Consider the following 21,768-nt stretch of genomic DNA (forward strand, 5'->3'; position numbering starts at 1 on the left):
TTGGTGGGGCATTTAGGGTTAAGTGACTTGCCCAGGGTCACACAGCTAGTAAGTGTTAAGTGTCTGAGGCCAGATTTGAATTCAGGTCCTCCTGAACCCAGGGAAGGTACTTTATCCATTGTGCCACCTTAAAACATTATAAAACAGTAACTGTCAGCTATCTGGTGTTGATCCAAAGCAGTGACAGAAAAAAATAGATAAATGGAGTGAATATAGAAACCAGAAAATAAATCAAATATATACAAAATATTAGAACCAAATGAATAGCAAGCACTAGGGAACATGGTCCTTATTTAATAAATGACATTAGAAAAACTGAATTGCAACATGGCAAAAAACAAAACAAAACAAAACAAAAACAATTAAGACCTGTATTCCCTTTACCATATATTAGAAATTCCAATTAAGTCAGTGAAATAAAACATAAGTTAGAAGATGAAATATTTTACAAATGTGGAGGGGAAATAAATTGGTATATAACAACTAGAAGAAGTTATGGTGAATCAAGTAGGTAGGTTTGGACTACAAAGGAAGAAAAACAGTGGACTGGGGGGAAATCTCTTTGATAAATATAGCAGATAGAATCCTGATGTTCATAACTTATTCAAAACAAATTCATCCTCAAGAGGGCAATACCCAATCTTTAATGGATACATGGTTGAGAACTATGAATATGCAGTTCACAAAAAAAACCCCACAAATTTAAACTCATTTGGAAAAATTATTCATATTATTAGTGAATACCTCATTAATAAATGCAATTTAAGGAAGCTACCTTAAATGAATCAAATTGGCAAAAATAAATAAAAATGATAAAACTTAATGTGGGGCAAATGGTACATTTATTTTTGTTGGTAGTATTGTAAACTATTCCAGTTTCAGCTCATTTTGTCCATATACAATAAGAGTTACAAAAGTGATCATATACTGTGACTCAATAATCTCATTACTGGGAAATTTACCCCAAAGATGCTGTCAAAAATAAAACAAGAGGGGGCAGCTAGGTGGCGCAGTAGATAGAGCACTGGCCCTGGAGTCAGGAGTACCTGAGTTCAAATCTGGCCTCAGACACTTAACATTTACTAGCTGTGTGACCCTGGGCAAGTCACTTAACCCCAATTACCTCACTAAAAAAAAAAAAAGAAAACAAGAGGGGGCAGCTAGGTGGCGCAGTGGATAAAGTACCTTCCCTGGATTCAGGAGGACCTGAGTTCAAATCTGTCCTCAGACACTTGACACTTACTGGCTGTGTGACCCTGGGCAAGTCACTTAACCCCCCCATAGCCCCACCAAAAAAAAAAAGATAACAAGAACTTTGATAATATTTTATTAGTATATTATCTGTAATGGTGAAAAATGTGAAAATACCCCAGATAACCTAATGTTGTAAAATGTCTCAACAATTAGGATATTTAATTTAATAGAATGTTACCATAGTATAAAAATCATGTAAGAAGTAATGGAAAAACTTAGGAAATAATGCAACCAAAAGAAAGCAGAATTAGGAGAAATATATACATTGACTATTGTATGTATATTTTTGATTAAAATGGCTGAAGTATACAGAAAGAAAATGGATAAAGAACAGAAAGGGATAAAAGAAATAATCGAAGAGTTAATATTAAGAAAAATCTAATTGAAAGTAGTTTTTAATGTTATATACATTTTCAGTTTAAAAATAAAATTTTCAAAGATTTGGCTTCTAATACAGTTGGAAACTCAAATCAGATTAGCAAGTTTTAGTGATTTATGTGAAATTACAGAATTGCAGAATTTAGAACCAGAAGATACCTTAAAGATCATCAAGTCTAGGTCCCTAATTTTATAGATGAGGAAACTATGATTGTAAAGGGTTATATAACTTATTTAAGGTCACACAGCAGAGCCAAGATTTAGATCTAATTCTTCTAACTCCAAGCCCCATACTCTACAGTTTATTACTCTTCTAAAGTTTTAAGCTAAATTGAAATGTATGTGCATTGACTTCATTCATTCATTCATCTGTCCATCTGTCCATTTATTTATTTGTTTGTTTGTTTATTTTATTATTTTTTTTTGCGGGGCAATGAGGATTAAATGACTTGCCCAGAGTCACACAGCTTGTAAGTGTCAAGTGTCTGAGGCTGGATTTGAACTCAGGTCCTCCTGAATCCTGGGCCGGTACTTTATTCACTGTGCCACCTAGTTGCCCCCCATGCATTGACTTTAAATCAGGCAAATAGTTTTAAAATATTTAAAGCATTAGTGAGAGTGTAAACTATGTTAACAGACTTCTAAAAGTTCAGACTTAGAAAGGTCTTAGAGGTCACTTAGTGGTAATGCCTTCATTTTACAGGAGAGAAAACTAGACCAGAGAGTTTACATGATTGACCCAAAGTCACTGGTAGCAGAGTTGAGACTAATAAACTCTAGAGATGTTAACATGGTGGTGTTTCTACTGCCATAGATCCTGGGAAATTGAATATCATAGTAATATTCTTCTACTCTCTGGTTATTTCAGATAGTTTTTAAAATAGCAACTGGTTAATAATAGCTTAAATTAAAAGAAATTGACAATCCTAGTCCAGACCAAATGAAGTATAGGTGACAAGCATGAGGATTTGGAGTTTGGTAAGAAGGAAAGAAAGAAGAAAAATGACACCATTCAAAATCACGATGTCAAGAATTGTTAGTTTTTTGTTTTTACCTTTGTTCATTATATAAATTATCTTTCATTAATCTCATATAACTAAGTTGCCCTTTTTTAATCTTTGGCCTTCAGGTACCGGATCTTTGCTTTTGACCATGACCTCTTTAGCTTTGCAGATTTGGTTTTTGATGAGTGGCCAGTGGTTCTCATCACAAACCCCAAATCATTACTCTACAGCAGTGCTACCCATGAGCCATTAGAGAGACTCCTCTACTCCACGCACATCAGGTACAGAAAAATCTTGAATTTTTTTCAGATTGGTATTTGAAGGAATAGGCCAGTAAGAATGAACTTCCACACAAATACTTTACGTTTCCCAAGCTTAATTTTTTTCTAGGCAAAATGAACATCCAAGGAATTTTTTACTCTTATCTTTTCCATTAAGCTTTAAATTAGTATGTAAGAATTAAAATTTGTGTTGGTTATTAATGGCCTTAGCTGGACACAATTGGGAAGATAGGTATAAATAATCGAATTTCCTTCCTGAATTAAAAAAAGAATTTTTTTTCCCTGAGCTTTCACACACCTTTAATTGATTGTTTTATTTGATTTTTCCATGGGACTTTTTTTTAGCTGCAATTGGGGTTAAATGACTTGCCCAGGGTCACACAGCTAGGGTCTGAGGCTGGTTTTGAACATAGGTCCTCTTGATTCCAGGGCTGGTGCTCAGTTCCCTGCCCCTATTTCCATGGAACTTTTGACTGCTGCTTCATCCTCATTTTTCTTTTCTCAGTAATATCTCCTCACATTGGAAAACAGTTTTAGGTAGCAACAGTCTTGAACTTTTGAAGATTTGTTAAAAGCATTGGCAAAATTATGTCTTAATAATTTACCATTAAAATAATAATTTAATAACTTAAACAAACTGTTTAAATAAGCATATTTCAACCACTCTTAAAAAAATGTTTTTTACACTATAGTTATTTCCACATTTAACCACATTCCTCCTAGATCTTCTTGGTAATAAAGAAAAACTTTTAAGCAAAACCTACTTCTAGTATATACAGCCTTCCTTTCTTGCAATTGGGAAGTTCTTTTCATCCTCATTCTCTGGTTCTGAGATTGTTCGTTGCATTTAATCTGAATTCATATATCTTTTTAGTGTTGTTCCTTTACATTATTGTAATTGTTGTTCTCCTAGTTCTATTTACTTCTCCTTCTATCAGTTTGTACAAGTCTTATTTTTCCTTGTTTCTCTGAATTTCTTATATTTGTCATTTCTTACATTGTAATAATAATCTACTTGTCATATTCAATTAGTTTCTTCAACCCACTCTTAACAAACCTTCAGGAGATACTGAAGGGGGCAGATGCTGCTGCTACTAAATTAATACCCCAAAGAGATTTGATATCAGAGCTTATGGGTTGTTGTTTTTTTAATTTAAGTAAGCTCCGAGGAACAGTGGCTTCCTATGTATTTCCTCATTACACCTAGGAAAGTGCCAAGGATAATTATGCAGTAATTGTTACTGGGTGATGGAACCTGAAGTGCAGAAAAGAGCTGGATTTCAGAGTGATGTCATGAGTGGAGGAGAAGGGAGCTCAAAATCATAAGAAGCACAAAGGAAGAATTGCTTCTGAGACAATAGGAACACAGTTTGTGCTTTTACGTTTAAGAAGGCGCTACGAGGGCATGGCTAGGTGGCGCAGTGGATAAAACACTAGCCCTGGATTCAGGAGTACCTGAGTTCAAATCCGGCCTCAGACACTTGACACTTACTAGCTGTGTGACCCTGGGCAAGTCACTTAACCCCCATTGCCCCCCACAAAAAACCCAACCAACCAACAAACAAAAAATTAAAAAAAAAAAAAGAAGGCATTATGAGAGGAGTCAATTTTCTCTGATACCCACTGCTAAGGGGGATCATTGTATCCTCTTCTGCAGTCAAGTAAGTTATTGATCTTTTAGCTAGAGAGGAACCTGGCTATGGTAATTTTGAAGGCTTACCCAAATCCAGGTAGTTATTCTCTTATATTTTATACATTAGTAACTTTCTTCTCTATTCAGAAAGTACAATACAAACATTGCTGTGATGAAATTGGACTCACTAGCTGAATATGATAATAAAAATGCTTTTTTTAGAAAAAAGTCCTTATTTTTTCTGATTGGTATATTTGATCCCAATAATAAATATTGATTTGACAATTAAATATAAATTCCTACAAACATTTCTCCTATGATTTTCTTAGAGGAATTTGTCTGAACATTTTAGGGTTAAAATATATACTTTAAAAGATATTTAATTGATAATCTTTATATCAGTGTTAATTCCCACTGACTGCCCTTCCTCTTGAGCCCTTCTTTGTAACAGATAATAAAAATTCATAGGATATCAGTGGGATATTGGTAATAATTTTCTTAGAGAGGTGTTTAATCTTTTTAGTCTGAGTACTATGTTTATCTGAGATTATATAGGGAAACCTTTTGACATGTTCAAAACAGAAACTAGTGTGAAATTACTTAGCTAAATAAAATGTTTCTAAGAAGATTAAACTGAAAATCCTGGAGCTAGTCATAGAGCAAAAAGTTTCATTTGTGACTTAAAATTTCAGTATTTCATATTTGTAAAGATTTTTACCTTTATGTTTTTAGAAACCTCTTTTTTCATTTAGAAATTTTTTTTCTTGATAGCTAATTTTTACATAACTGTCATTTCTGGATCTACCACTTCCCATGACCCCATAATTAGACTCTCATTGTAGCAAAGAAAAGCAGTTTTGCAAAAACAGAGTAATTGAGTCTGAATTTGAGCATGCCTTTGCTCAAAGGAAGGAGGTATGTTTCATTATATCTGTTTAATGTAAGGAACCCTCAAATCACATTTAAAAAAATAGGGACCAACATTAAATTCTGTTCTAAGCAACGCTGCAGTATAGTAGGTGCTCAATAAACATTTGTTTAGTGAATTAATAAAAATTTGTTTTAGTTCTATATGAGGGTTAGTTGAGGGGAAGGAAAAGGAATTAGGAAGGGGAAAGACAGTGAACTGTTACATAGAGACAGAAATTCAAACTTTGTGTAAGCCTTGTGAGGCAAAGATCTTTTAAAAAAAATAGTCCTCCTGATGCCTTTGTTTTTTATGTTACAGTTTCAATCTACCCCACTCTTGTTCAGATGACCTTTTCCCCTTGCAACAAAGCAAAACCAACTGACGCACTATAGTCCCCATTTTTCTACTCAGGCAGAGAAGTACTTTCTCATCTCTTTCAGGGCTAATTATTCAGTGATGAGTGATTTTAGTATTTTTTTCATTTACATTATTTTTATTCATTGCGTATCTTGTTCTGGTTCTGTTTTCTTTGACTTTGCATTAGTTCATTCAAATCTCATGTAAGTCTCCTATTTTCCATTTCTTATAGTGAAGTATTTTAATATGTTTTTAGACTGTAATTTTTTCAACCATTACCCAATCAATGGGCACCTACTTTGTTTCCAATTTTTCACTACAATGAGAGGTTGCATATTTTGTATATATTGCATATTTTGGCACAAATGAGGCCTTTCTGACATGCTTGGGGATATATGCTAAGTAGCAGCATCTCTGAGTCAAAAGGTATGAACAATTTTGTAACTTCTTTCTCTAATGATGCCTAATTGTTTTCCAAAATGGATGGATGAATTCACAATTCCTACAAAAGCGTATTTGTGTGTCTATCTCCCTTTGGCCCCTCCAATATTGACTATTTTTCTCTTTTGCCATCTTGGCAATATATGAGATGAAACTTATGAAACTTCGGAGTTGTTTCAATTTGTATTATTCTTATTAGTCATTTGGAGCAATGATCATTTACTAATACTATTAATTTGAAAAATTATACAACCCTTTAAAGAAACATAGGTAAATCTCACCAGAATTATTATAGTGTCTTAATCCCTAACGTTGAAATGTACAAGAATTTGCAAAATTTTCTTTTTTCCTCATTTCTAAGCCTGATTGGTCAATAAGCATTTATTATGTCTATATACTACGTACTTTCCGCTTTGGAAATTAAGGAATGTCATCTCATAAAGAAAAAGAGCTATCTTCATAAAATGGCATCCATATCTTGGTCTTTTAGAATATCATAGCCAAAAATTTTTAAAGTCATATTACAGAATCATACCTCAGGCATAATTTAAATAAATTTCTTTCTCTTTTTTTGTTTTTTTGAAATAAATTTCTTAATACTTGTGATCTAAATAACTAAATGTAGCCAGTGGACCCCAAATGCTTTCCACACTTGGAATAGGTTCATGAAATGTAAAGATAAAATAGTCATAAGATTCACCTAGGTTACGTTGAGATCCCAGTTAGTGATGGGGTCTGAAATAACTTCTTTTGTAAGTCCTTTCTTTTTCTTCTGGACCATAAACTCTCCAATGGCAAACGAATTTACAATATGTTATCAAAAGTATGGTATCTTAAGCTGTGTACTAAAAAGTTTAAAAGCATGATTAATGTGAGAAGTAACAACTCCTCTTTAGGATAAAAGTGATTGTCAAGATCGTTCTTCCTTTACTTTGTTGTTGTTTAGTTGTTTCAGTTATATCTAACTCTTTGTTATCCCATTTGGGTTTTTTTGGCAAAAACACTGGAATGGATTGCCATTACAGATGAGGCCAGTGAGGCACACAGGATTAAGTGACTTGCCCAGGATCACACAGCTTATAAATATATGAGGATGGATTTGAACTTAGATATTGACTCCAGCTGCCCTACCTTGACTACCCACTTGATTTTAGAAGCACCTCAAGATTTGAATCATTTGTTCATAGATCTTGAGCTAAAACAAACCTTATAAGTTAGTTTTCATCTTCAAGGCCCTCATTAGCATTTGATCCAGTTTTTTTTTTTTTTTTTTTTTTTTTGCAGGGCAGTGAGGATTAAGTGACTTGCCTAGGGTCACACAGCTAGTAAGTGTCAAGTGTCTGAGACTGGATTTGAACTCAGGGCCTCCTGAATCCAGGGCTGTTGCTTTATCCACTGGGCCACCTAGCTGCCCCCAGAGAACTGATCAGCTTTCTTAAGCAATTCAGCTTTGTCCAAAGTAAACCATTTGTATTTTTCATAGAAAGCAGAAAGACAAAAATCCATTTTCTAAACTGTGCTTTTTCAATGTACCCATATCAGAGTACATCCTTTCTAATAAAAAGGGACCCAAATTCTTAAAATCATACATTTATGCATATTCTCATTTTAGAATCTTGGCCTTCTCACCATCCTCCATTACCTCTGTCAGAGTTAAAATTAATGATATTTATTTGGGGAATGCTGTTCATCTGTCTGGTCCTATTTTCATACTGAAGTGGAATCCTAGAAACTATAGTGAAGGGTCCCATACAATAGAGGTAAATGTTCAGGTAAGGTCTTTATTTTTACTTAATTTGCACCAAAACCACATACTTAAGCTAGTAGTTTGGGTTGAATCCATTTTTGACTGTGCTTTGGAAATCTCATCAAATGGGAAAAAAATGATTTTATCATCCTCATCCTCATTAGTCTGTTTATGCATCATGTTTATTTTGCCCTGAAGAGAAACACAGACAAAATCATAGCTTCAGACTTAACTTGGGGGTCCATGAACTTGTGTTTTTTAAAAAATATATTTTTACTTATTTGTTCAATATTTTCCAATTACATATAACATTTTTAACATTTATTTTTTAAAAATTTGAGTTCCAAATTCTCTCCCTCCTGTCCCTCCCCCAAGCCTTGAAAAAGCAAGCAATATAATGATTATATATGTGAAATATATATGTGATTATATATGTGAAATCATTCAAAAGATATTTCCATATTAGTCATCTTGCAAAAGAAAATACACAAAACCCCTACACTTCAATCAGCACTCAGAATTCATTAGTTCACTCTCTAAGGTGGATAGAATTTTTTTCATGGGTCCTTTGGAATTGTCTTGAATTCTTGTCTTACTTTTTTTTTTTTTGTGGGGCAATGGGGGTTAAGTGACTTGCCCAGGGTCACACAGCTAGTAAGTGTCAAGTGTCTGAGGCCGGATTTGAACTCAGGTACTCCTGAATCCAGGGCCGGTGCTTTATCTACTGTGCCACCTAGCTGCCCCCCTTCTCTTACTTTAAAAAAATTTTTTTAAATACATTTCAGTGTAACAGGATTCCTTTATAATTCTATGCATTTTATTTTATGCATTTAAAAACATTCTAAGAAGAGGCTTCTGTGGCACACAAAAAATTTAGACTGCTTTAAACTGAACACTGGAAGAAAGAGGAAATCAGAGAAGCTACTAAACTATTGTTTTTTTGATCACAAGGGCTTTGCTTTGTGGGAATTTTTTCTCATCTCTTTGCAACCTAAACTATAAATAGACAGAGGATGGGGGATGTGGTGGAAAAGGAGAAAATGGGAGAGGAAAAAAAAGTTTCTTGGAAAATTACTCTGGCTAGATTTCTTTTTCTCCTAGAAGTGTTTTCCCAAATTGTGGTTATTGTGTCACTGATGAACAGTCCTAATAATATCCTATTCCACTCTTCCTCTTAGGTAACCAATAGTAATAATTTTGAATTAGCAGATTCTAGAAGTTACTTAGCAAGCCATTTGAAAGATTCGGTCATTGACAATTCCAAATTATGAATGAGTTTGTAAACTTTATTTTTAAGTTGGCCATCTGGAACTCAGAGCACATCTTCCCATAGAAACAGTTCTATAAATGATAGTTAGCTACCACAAAAAGTTCTATTTAATCTATAGTGTACCCAAAATATAATACAATAAATCTCAGTTATCTGGCATCACTGGGGAAGGACTCAGTTTGGATAAAAATTGTATAGATTAAAAAAAGTCCCAGCACTCTCAACTTCAGCTATTTGAAATATTTTTTGGTGTAAGACTTAATAATATGTAGTATTTTTCCTGCTTTCTTAGACTATACTGAGAATAAGAGAGTTTTATCTTAAAGGAGTCATATTCAACATTATATGCATTTTTAAAGTTTTACTCTATATCTGTAGAGCAGATGGTATGGGACATTGAGCTGAATGTATGTGGCACTTTCTTACAAGCTTGATTTCTTCAAGAACTCCTTGAAATAAACTTACTTTTGGCCATTGTCCTTTCATAAAGTAAAGTGAAGGCTAAGCAACCATCTGAACTTTTGGGCTGTATAAAGATTGACAATTAAAATTTTGTCTTTGAGGATATGAATAGGCAGTTTTCAGATGAAGAAATCAAAGCTATCTATTGCCATATGAAAAATACTCTAAATCACTATTGATTAGAGAAATGCAAATTAAAACAACTCTGAGGTACCACCTCACACCTATCAGATTGGCTAATATGACAAAAAAGGAAAATACTAAATGTTGGTGAAGCTGTGGAAAAATTGGAATACTAATGCATTGTTGGTGGAGCTGTGAACTGATCCAACCATTCTGGAGAGTAGTTTGGAACTATGCCCAAAGGGCTATAAAGCTGTGCATATCCTTTGATCCAGCAATACTATTAGGTCTTTTTCCCAAAGAGATCATAAAAAAGGGAAAAGGACCCACATGTACAAAAATATTTATAGCTGCTCTTTTTGTGGTGGCAAGGAATTGGAAATTGAGGGGCTGCCCATCAATTGGGGAATGGCTAAACAAGTTGTGGTATATGAATGTAATGGAATACTATTGTGCTGTAAGAAATGATGAGCAGGCAGATTTCAGAGAAACCTGGAGGGACTTGTGTGGACTGATGATGAGTGAGATGAGCAGAACTAGGAGAACATTGTACACAGTATCATCAACATTATGTGTTGATCAACTGTGATAGACTTGATTCTTCTCAGCAATACAATGGTCCAAGATAGTTCCCAAGGACTCATGATGGAAAATGCTCTCCAAATCCAGAAAAAAAGAACTGTGGAATATGGATGCAGATTGAACCATACTATTTCTACTTTTTTTTGTTTTTCTTTTTTGAGGTTTTTCCCTTTTGCTCTGATTCTTCTTTTACTTATGCAGAAATATGTTTAATGTGATTATACATATATAACCTATATCAGATTGCTTGTTGTCTTGGGGAGGGAAAGGAGGGAGGGAGAAAAATTTTGAACTAAAAATCTTTCAAAAACAAATGTTGTAAATTATCTTTACATGTAACTGAAAAATAATAAAATACTTTTATGATAAAAAAATTTTTTAAAAAAATTTTACCTTTGAGCAAAATTAATTTGTAAATCAAAGGCTGAAGTAGTTTTCTCCCAAGTAGTTCTCATGACCATCCTATGAAAATAATAATTTTAATTTTTACTGTTGCTCTCAGTGTTTTATGATCTATCATTCACATTCATATGATGTGTTTTCTGTGTCACTACTACAAGTAATTATAGGCACCTCCTTGTCAGCCTAAGTCTTGAGTCACCAGTGTACCCTTTGGCAGGTCACATATGTGAAATGAGGGGTTTGGATTAGATGGTCTCTACTGTCTATTTCAACACTAAATCTTTGATCCCATGATGTTACTTTTCTAATTTTTCACTTAGTGATCATAGAATATGAAGAAGTTTTTCCTGATCATTTCAAGAACTTGTACTTAATCCAAGACCTTTAAAGAATTTTTCTTCAAAAACCCCCCGCCTTCCCCAAAAAGACTTGTCTATAGACATAATTCTGGTCATAGTTTTTTAAAGGTCTTAATATTTGACTTTAGCTATGCTCAGAATCAGAAAGATTCATAACATTCTTTTGCCTTGACATTTTTTAATTGTATTTTTCTCCAATTACATGTAAAAATAATTTTAACATTCATTTTTTTAAATTTTAAGTTCCACATTCTTTCCGTCCCCCCTCATTGAGAAGGCAAGTAATTTGATATAGGTTATATATGTAAAATAAGTTGGAGAAGGAAATGTCAAACCACTCCACTATCTTTACAAAGGAAACCCCAAATGGGTTCATGAAGAGTTGGATATCACTAAAATGACTGAACAACAATATATGTGCAGTTGTGCAAAACATATTTCCATATTAGACACATGAAAGAAAACACAGACCCCAAAAAAAAACTACAAAAAGAAGATAAAGTAGAAAATAATAAGAAAGTTTAAAAAAATGCATCAGTCTGCATTCAGATTCCATCAATTCTTTCTCTGGAGGATAGCATTTTTCATCGTTAAGTCCTTCAGATTTGTCTTGGATCTTCATATAGCTGAGAATAGCTAAGTCATTCATAGTTGATCATTGGATAATATTGATGCTACTGTGTACAATGTTCTCCTGTTTTTGCTCATTTTACTTTGTGTTAATTTATATGTCTTTCCAGATTTTTCTGAATCATCCTGCTCATTTCTTATAGTACAATAGTGCTCCATCACAACCATATTCTATAACTTGTTCAGCTATTCCCCAATTGATGGTCATCCCCTCAATTTTTAATTCTTTCCCACCATAAAAAGAGCTGCTAAAAATATTTTTGTACATAAAGGTCCTTTTCTTTGTTTTTTAAATATCTTTGGGATATACACCTAGGAGTGGTATTGCTGGGTTAAAGGGTATGCACAGTTTTATAACCATTTGGGCACAGTTCCAAATTGTTCTCCAGAATGGTTTGGATCAGTCCACAACTCCACCAATAGTGCAGTTGTGTCCCAATTTTCTCACATTTCCTCTACTATTAGTCATTTTCCTTTTCTGACATATTAGCTAACGTGATAGATGTGAGGTGTGGTACCTGAGAGTTGTTTTAATTTGTATTTCTCTAATCAATAGTGATCTAGAGCATTTTTTCCATATGACTATAAGTAACTTTGATTTATTCATCTGAAAGCTGCCTATTCATATCTTTTGACCATTTATCAATTGGGGAATGACTCATTTTTGTAAATTTAGCTCAGTTCTTTATATATTTGAGAATGAGGACTTTATGAGAGAAACTTGCAATAAAAAATTTTCCCCCAGTTTTCTACTTTCTTTTTACTCTTGGCTGTCTTGTTTTTGTTTGTGCAAACCCTTTTTAATTTAATATGACCAAAATTATCCTTTTTACTTTCTGTAATGCTTTCTATCTCTTGTTTGGTCATAAATTCTTCCTTTCTCCATAGGTCTGACAGGTAAACTTATGGTATTAGCCTTTATGTCTAAATCATGTACCCATTTTGACCTTATCTTGGTATACAGTGTGAGATGTTGGTCTTTTCTTGGTTTATACCAAACTGCTTTTCAGTTTTTCTATCAGTTTCTGTCAAATAGTGAGTTCTTGTCCCCAAAACTGGGATCTTTGTATTTATCAAACAGTAGATTACTGTGGTCATTACCTACTGTGTATTGTGTACCATATCTATTCTACTGAACCACCATTCTATTTCTTAGCTAGTACCTGATTGTTTTGATGATTACCACTTTGTAATACAGTTTGAGATCTGGTATAGCTAGGCCACTTTACTTCACTTTTTTTTTTTATTAATTCCCTTGACATTCTTGAACTTTTGTTCTTCCAGATGAGTTTTATTATTTTTTTCTAGCTCTATAAATTTTTTTTGGTAGTTTGATTAGAATGGTGCTGAACAGTAAATTAAATTAGGTAGAATTATCATTTTTATTATATTGGCTTAGCCTACCCATGAGCAATTAATATTTTTCCAGTTATCCAGATCTGACTTTATTGGTGTGAAAAGTGTTTTGTAATTGTGTTCATATAGTTGATGGGTTTGTCTTTGCCTTGCAATTTGTTAATTATTTTTAATTGGTTAGACCTAGTCTTCTAATGCCACATCAAGTTGAAATACTTTTTTAAAAAAACCATTTAGTCCTATATTTGTTTTTTGTCTTTTTTTAACAGTTCAGTGTTTTATTATTTTCCAATTATATATAAGGATAGTTTTCAACATTTGTTTTAATAGGATTTTTAGTTCTAAATTTTTCTCCCACCATCCCTTCCCTCACTCCTCCCAAGACAGAAAGCAATCAAATATATGTTATATATGTGCAGTCACATGAAACATATTTCTGCATAAGTCATATTGTGAAAGAAGAGTCAGAGCACAAGGGGAAAACCTCAAAAAAAAAAAAGGGAAAAAAAAACGGCCCAAAAGTAGAAACAGTATGGTTCAATCTGCATTCATAAACCACAGTTCTTTTTTCTGGATGTTGAGAACATTTTCTATCATGAAGTTCTTTTTTTTTTGTTGTTGTTGTTGTTGTTTTTGTGTATTTTTGGTGGGGCACTGAGGGTTAAGTGACTTGCCCAGGGTCACACAGCTAATAAGTGTCAAGTGTCTGAGTCCGGATTTGAACTCAGGTCCTCCTGAATCCAGGGCCGGTGCTTTATCCACTGTGCCACTTAGCTGCCTCTATCATGAAGTTCTTTCAAATTGTTTTAGACCATTGCATTGCTAAAAAGAGCCAAGTCTATCACCTTTGTTCGTCTCACAATGTTGCTGTTACTGTGTACAATGTTCTCCTGATTCTGCTCATCTCAGTCAGCCTCAGTTCATGTAAGTCCTTCCAGGTTTCTCTGAATTCCTCTTGCTCATCATTACTTTTCACACTGATTTTTTAAAACTTTATGTTCTAAATTTTCTTCCCCCCTTTATCCTCGTCCCTTCCTATGAAATCCAGCAATTCAATATGTCATACATGTGCAGTTATGTAAAACATCTCATTAGTCAGGCTGCGAAAGAAAATAGACAAAATACCTTTAGAAGGAAGAGCTAACAAATAAAACTATACTTCAATCTGTATTCAGACACCATCAGTTCTTTCTCTGTTAACGGTTTGCATTTCTCATATGTCCTTTTGATATCATTCTGCTCATTATGAAATACTTCTTCTTGAGAAGATGCAGCTATTTCCATTGTTGCTTATTCAAGGTCTAGTTTTTTGTTATTACTTTTTTGAGGGGCTTATTTTGGGGTCTCAAAAGTTTCAGGCCTTCAAGGTTTCCAAAAGGCTAATGTCTAAATAACTAAGGATTTACAATGCTAATTATTCTATCCTGGTGACCCCATGGAATGCTAAGGGATGAGAGAGTATGCTGTGTCAGCAAAGTCTGATAAATAGCTCTAAGCTGAACTTGGGACAGAGGTCATCATCACCTAGCACTCCCCAGTAATGAGTCTGTCTTGATTTTTGAGTTGCATAGTACCCACATACAAGGACAACTCCAGAATTTTCAGATATGTACATAGGCAAAAGATATACATTCAGGAGCCCCAGAACATTGAACATCATACCACTCTTTCCCCACTCCAATCCTACCAGGCTCTTGCTCCTCATACTCCCCTCTCAGTGAATCAGTTTGAGTTTACCAGCATTGAAATCTTGTTGTCAGGAGGTGGAACCAAGATGTCAGGGTACAGACAGCAATGCAGCTGACTCTTCCAACGTACCCCTCCAAACAACTTTAAAATAACACCTCAAATCAAATTGTGGAGTGGCAGAGCCAACAAATAGTCATAATGGGACATTTTTCATCTTAAAACAAATTAGGAGGTCAGCAGAAGAGGTCTGTGATACAGGGGTGGGATGAAGCCCAGAGTGTGGCAGCAGCACCAGTGGTGGGACTTGGAGGCAGCTGCAGCTTGGGGAGCTCTCAGCTCAGAGGTGGTAAGACCAAATAAAAAGAGAGGTACAAAAGCTCAATGAAAAAACATTCCTTATAAATTAGAATTGGACAAGTGGAAGCAAATGATTCCATCAATAAACAATAAACAAAGTCAAAAGAAGAAAAAAAATAGAAGAAAATGTGAAATGTCTCATTGGAAAAACAACTGACCTGGAAAATAAATCAAGGAGAGATAATTTAAGAATTATTTGACTAATTGAAAGCCATGATCCAAAAAAGAGCCTCGAAAGCATATTTTAAGAAATCATAAAGGAAAACTACCCTGGTATCTTACATCCAAAGGGTAAAACAGAAATGGAAAGAATCCACCAATCACCTTCTGAAAGAGATCCTAAAATGAAAACTTTTGGAGTAAATAGTATAGTAAAATTCCAGAGCTTGAAGGTCAGAGAGAAAATAATGCAAGTAGACAGAAAGAAATAATTCAAATATCAGGGAGTCACAGTTAGGATCACACAAGATTTGGCAGCTTCCATGTTAAAGGAGTTGAGGGCTTGGAATATTATATTCTGGAAGGCAAAGAAACTAGGATTATAACCAAGAATAATCTATCCTGCAAAACTGAATATAATCCTTCAGGGGGGTAATAGATATTTAATGAAATAAAGGACTTTTAAGAATTCTCTTTTTTTCTTCAATCTGTATTCAGATACCATCAGTTCTTTCTCTTTATCTGGATTGCATTTTTCATTATTCCTTCAGAGTTGTCTTGGATCATTGTATTGCTGAAAATAACTAAGTCATTCGCAGCAGATCATCTTACAATATTGCTGTTATTTTGTATATAGAACATTTCACTTTGCATCAGCTCATCTATATCTTTCCTGGTTTTTCTGATAGCATCCTGCTTATCATTTCTTACAGCACAATAGTGTTCCATCACAATCTCATCCCACAATTTGTTCAGCCAGTTCCCAATTGATGGGCATCACCCCAATTTTCTATTTCAACCTTTTTTAAAAAAAATCTCTTTTAGGATATCAACCTAGTAGTGGTATTACTAGGTCGAAGAATATGCATGGTTTTATAGCCCTTGAGTCGTAGCTCCAAATTGCTCTACAGAATGTTTGAATTGGTTTACCAAGAGTATAGTAATGTCTCATTTTCCCCATATCCCCTACAATATTTGTTATTAGAGAATATAATTCCTCTACTGTCCCACTGTCTAATCCAGTAGGCATGAAGCAGTACCCAGAATTATTTTAATTTTTTAAAATTTTTTCGGTGGAATGAGGGTTAAGTAACTTGCCCAGGGTCACACAGCTAGTAAGTGTCAAGTATCTGAGGCCAGATTTGAACTCAGGTCCTCCTGAATCCAGGGCCAGTGCTTTATCTGCTGCGCCACCTAGCTGCCCCTTACCCAGAATTATTTTGACCTGAATCCATCCAATAAATAGTGAGTTAGAGCATTTTTTCATATAGCAAGAATTCTTGATGAAAAGCCCAGGACTGACTAGAAAATTTGAGATTCTAGTAAAAGACTTGAGAGAATCATATAAAAGTAAACATGAAAGAGTATTTATAAGGGATTCAATAAAGTTAAACAATTTAGATTCTTATATGGGAAGATGATAGAAATAATTCCTAAGAACTTTATCATTAAAGGGAAAGTTAGGAGTTTATAGAGAGGACAAGGGAGTGAATCAATTATGTTGGGATAATTCCCCCCCCCCCCCAAATGAGGGGATGTTTAAGAGGGGTACACTGGGAGAAGGGGTAAGGGAGAGGTAGAATGGGGAAAATTTTCTCACATAAAAAAGGCACACAAGGTGAAGGGGGGAAAAGGGGTGGTGGTGGTCATGGTGGGCAATGCTTGAACCCCTCATTAGAATTGGTTTGAAGAGGGAAGAAGATAAATACACACTCAGCAGGGGAAAGAAATCTCTTACCCAGTAGGGAAATAGGAGGGGAAAGGGATAAGAGGAAGGGTGGGGGAGATGATCGAAGAGAAGGCAAACTAAGGGAGGCAGTGGTCAGAAACAAAACAGACTTTTGAGGAGGGATAGGATAAAAAGAGAGGGAGAGAAAGATAAGCAGAAGAAAATAGGATAGAAGGAAATACACAGTAATTGTAACGGAGTGTTAATGGTATGACTCATCCATAAAACAGAATTGGACAGTGGAATGAATTAGGAACCAGAATCCAACAAAGAGACACACTTGAAACAGAAACACACACATAGATTTAAAATAAAGGGCTGGAGCAGAATCTGTTATGTTTCAGCTAAAGTAAAAAAGGCAGAGGTAGCTGGCTTGAAGCTGTTAGGTGGCATATTGGATAGAGCTGTGGGCCTGGAATCAGAAAGACTCATCTTCTTGGTTTCAAATCTGACCCCAGACACTTACTAGCTATGTGATCCTGGACAAGTTGCTTAACCCTGTTTGACTCAGTTTCTTCATCTGTAAAATGAGCTAGAGATGGAAATGCAAACCATTCTAGTAATTTTGCTAAGAAAACCCCACAAAAAACACAGAGATTCGGACATGATTTACCTGACTGAACAACAAAGCAATCATGATCTTAGATAAAGCAAACGCAAAATTAGACCTAATTAAATGAGACAATCAGGAAAACTATATTTTGCTAAAAAGACAATGCAGTAATATAAAAACTGTTTACAGCAAGTTTCTCTGACAAAGGTCTTTTTTGTCAGATATAAAGGGAACTGAGTCAAATTTATAAAAATAAGAGCCATTCACCAATTGGTAAATTGTTAAGGCATATGAAAAGGCAGTTTTCAGAAGAAGAAATTAAAGCTATATGTAGCCAAATGAAAAAATGCTCAAAATCACTACTGATAAGAGAAATGCAAATTTAAAAAATTCTGAGGTACCACCTCACACCTATAAAAAAATAATTGCTGAAAGGGATGAGGGAAAAGAGGTACACTAATGAACTATTGGTAGAGTTGTGAAATGGTCCAGTCCTTCTAGAGAACAATTTTGAACTATGTAAAAAGGATATTGTAAAGAATTAATTGTTATTTGAGGTTTTTATAACCCCATCTTTTGGGTAGAATTAAAAAAAAAAACCTCAGCATGCTCACTGGCCTCTGGGGCTCCGCAAACAGCACGGTGCTTCACCCACTGGTTGTAGCTGTTGCCATGGCACTGGCACCTCACGTCATCACCACTTGCTGATGCCTACATGGGCCTGGCAAAATTATAATGATTGGAAGCCCAGTGAGGGCAGTCATGTGACTGTCAGAGCAGCCAGTCAATTGGCTGGGGGCTGTGTGTGGTCGGCCTGGGGTCTTCTGGGAAGAAGGGAGGTTTGTTCGCCATTCTAGCTTGAAGCTGGAAGGTGACAGGACGCTGCTGTGCGTTCTCAGCTGATTCCTGGGTGGTGGTGTTGTTCAGGTTGTATAATTTCCCTTTCCCCATTTTATTTCCTTTCCCTTAATCCTACTGATCCTGTTTGTGTTTTTTTAAGTTTGTTCTTGTTAAATAAATCCTGCTCCGTTTTGAGGGAGGCTATCCATCTCCTTCCTTGCCCCAATATTGCGGCGAGCTGCTTAGCTAACACTCCCCAATTAAAAATTGGTCCCCACAATATAAAACTGTGCCTGTCCTTTGACCCAATAATACCACTCCCAAAGAGATCAAAGAAAAGGGAAATGGACCTATATGTACAAAACTATTCATAGCAACTCTTTTTGTGGTGGTTAAGAATTGGAAATTGAAAGGATGCCCATCAATTGGAGAATAGCTGAACAAATTGTGGCATATGATTGTGATTGGAATACTATTGTGCTATAAGAAATGATGAGGGGGATGATTTCAGAAGAACTTGGCAAGCAAGACTTTTATGAACTGATATCAAATGAAGTGAACAGAACCAGAAGATCATTGTACACAGTAACAGCAATGTAGTAATTATGAGCAACTGTGAAAGACTTAGTTACTATAATCAATACAGTGATCCAGAACAATTCCAAAGGAGTCATGATGAAAAATGCTGTTTACCTCCAGAGGAGGGGGGAAAAACTGATGAATTCAGTGCAAATTGAAGTAAGATTTTTCTTACTTCATTTTTCTTCCCTTTTTAGTGATGTAGCTAATATGGAAATGTTTTTTGTGATTTAACATGTATAATTGATAAAAAAAAAATTTTGCCTTCCCAAGGGATGGGAAGGAGACAGAATTTGGAACTCAAAATTTAAAAAGAAAAGAATGATAAAAGAAATATGTGTAAGGTTTATATCACAAAGACATCCCCCCAAAAGAGAAAAAAGACCTATTTGTACAAAAATATTTATAACAGCTCCTTTTTTTTTTTTGTGGTGGCTAAGAATTGGAAATCAAAGGGAAATCAATTGGGGAATGGCTAAACAAGCTGTGGTATATGATGATGATGGAATATTATTGTGCTATAAGAAATGACAAGCAGGATGATTTCAGAAAGGCCTTGAAAGACTTGGATGAACTGATGTATAGTGAAGTGAACAGAACCAGGAGAATGTTGTACATAGTGACAGCACTATTGTTTGATGAAGACCTGTGAATGACAACTGTTCCCAGCAATAAAATGATCTAAGACAATCCCAAAGGACTAATGACAAAGCATACTATCACCTCCAAAGAAAATTGATATTGATTGAACAAAGACTGAAGGATGCTATTTTTCACTTTCTTTCATTTTTTCTTTTATTTGAGTCTTTTTATATAAAATGACTAATATAGGAATGTTTTACATAATTGTGCTTGTATAACTTATATCTGATTGCTTACCGCCTGGGCAGGGGGAGAGAGAATTTGGAACTCAAAACTTTATGTAAAAATGTTTATTTTAAAATATATGTGTGTTTTTTAAAACCAAAATAAAGAAAGAAAAATTGAGGGGGAAAAAGAGATTTTATTATCTACTTAGCTTTATCCCTTTTTTTCTTTTCTTTTCTTTTTTTTTTACTTAGCTTATTCTTAACGATTTATGAAGTCAGGTGAAATAAGAAGGTTTTTATCAGTCCTTTCATATAACATTGGAAGAATCCTAGTCTTTGACATATAGTATTGATAAGTTAAAATTGAATTCAGGATTCAAAAATTAAGCATTCATTCTTTTTTTTTTTTTTTTTTAGTGAGGCAATTGGGGTTAAGTGACTTGCCCAGGGTCACACAGCTAGTAAGTGTTAAGTGTGTGAGGCCAGATTTGAACTCAGGTACTCCTGACTCCATAGCCGGTGCACTGCGCCATCTAGCTGCCCCAAGCATTCATTCTTATAACATTAATTGGAATACTGCAAGGTTCCTGGAAACATACTACATTCTAGATTCTTAGACTAGTTTCCTTTTACTAACTCAAAAGACTAAAACTATTTTCATACCTCAGTTTTAATGGTACTCTCACATTCAAAAAATAAAATTTAAGCAAGGAATTAAGTAGCACCAATATAGGAATCACTGTTTGAATGTGTTTATGAAGAGGCAAAGGAATACAAGAAGAAATTTAAGAGATTCAGTGAGAACTATTACTGTTTATGTGGGAAAATTTCTTATAAATATATTTTTGGTACATTTTAAAGTGTATTAAATGTATGTAAAAGCTCATCTTATATTATTTTTGTACATAGGATTCCAGTGGAAGAAATAATATCGTTCAACACATATTTTCTATAAAAGGAGACATTCATGTCAAATTTGACTTCATGCCATCGTTCATCCTCCTAACTGATCACTATATTGTGGTACGTATATTCAAATGTGTCTGAGTGTATTTTTTTTTAATTAAATTAAGTTTTTTTGATGGGGCAATGAGGGTTAAGTGACTTGCCCAAGGTCACACAGCTAGTTAAGTGTCAAGTGTCTGAGATGGGATTTGAACTCAGGTCCTCCTGAATCCAAGGCTGGTGCTTTATCCACTGCGCCACCTAGCTGCCCCCCGTGTGATATATTTTTATATCTATTTATAGTTATGTAGAATTTTGCAACTTTTAAGTTTCTAAAGAAGGTGGTCACTCTATTATACCAGTGAAATTGGAAAGAAAATGTAAAAGAAGAAAACTCTAATGGAAAGAACTTGTCTTAAAATGAATGTGAATAAAATTCTCTGAAGATGCTTTAAATTAGAAGCAGACATACAGACAAGGAGCACTTGGAATAAATACAACAAAATTGTTGTGACAGTCAAGTGAATAGATGTGAAAGCACTTGGTAAACTGCAGGACTATTTATCTATACAGATTCTGAGTGTGATAAATAATGGTTCATGGTTCTAAGTGCCATAAATTCTAGGAATTTTAGGTAGTGTTGACTTAGATGAAGGATTTTTAATAGTGTAGTTTTCTGTGTTATGACTCCAGTTCAGTTAAGCAATCAATCTACAAGTATATATTTATTGACATAAATACTATGTAAAAAAAGATCTCTGCCTAAATATAAATGTTATTGACCCTCATAGAACCTCATTAAAAAAAAAACTAACCAAAATCTGTCAGTCTAGCCTAAAGTGAGCTACCTTGTGAGCTTTGTGATAGTTTGAAAACAGAATAATAATAGAAAATCAATTGACTGCACAAGTTTTATTGT

At 34.5% G+C, this 21,768-nt stretch overlaps 1 protein-coding gene across 3 annotated transcripts in view; it reads left to right on the top strand.

Annotated features, from left to right (window-relative positions):
• Nucleotides 1–21,768, top strand: part of TMEM62 (transmembrane protein 62) — a 53,637-nt gene that overhangs the window by 17,001 nt on the left and 14,868 nt on the right. For 2 of the 3 annotated variants that reach the window (XM_043983879.1, XM_043983882.1), the window contains 3 exons: nucleotides 2,762–2,917; nucleotides 7,871–8,030; nucleotides 20,814–20,927. In XM_043983879.1, the coding sequence (XP_043839814.1) occupies nucleotides 2,762–2,917; nucleotides 7,871–8,030; nucleotides 20,814–20,927 (430 nt within the window). The remainder of the gene's footprint in view (nucleotides 1–2,761; nucleotides 2,918–7,870; nucleotides 8,031–20,813; nucleotides 20,928–21,768) is intronic. The other variant, XM_043983880.1, reaches the window with a different exon arrangement.

The sequence above is a fragment of the Dromiciops gliroides genome, chromosome 2 (genome assembly GCF_019393635.1).
Source record: "Dromiciops gliroides isolate mDroGli1 chromosome 2, mDroGli1.pri, whole genome shotgun sequence".
Taxonomy (NCBI): Eukaryota; Metazoa; Chordata; class Mammalia; order Microbiotheria; family Microbiotheriidae; genus Dromiciops; species Dromiciops gliroides.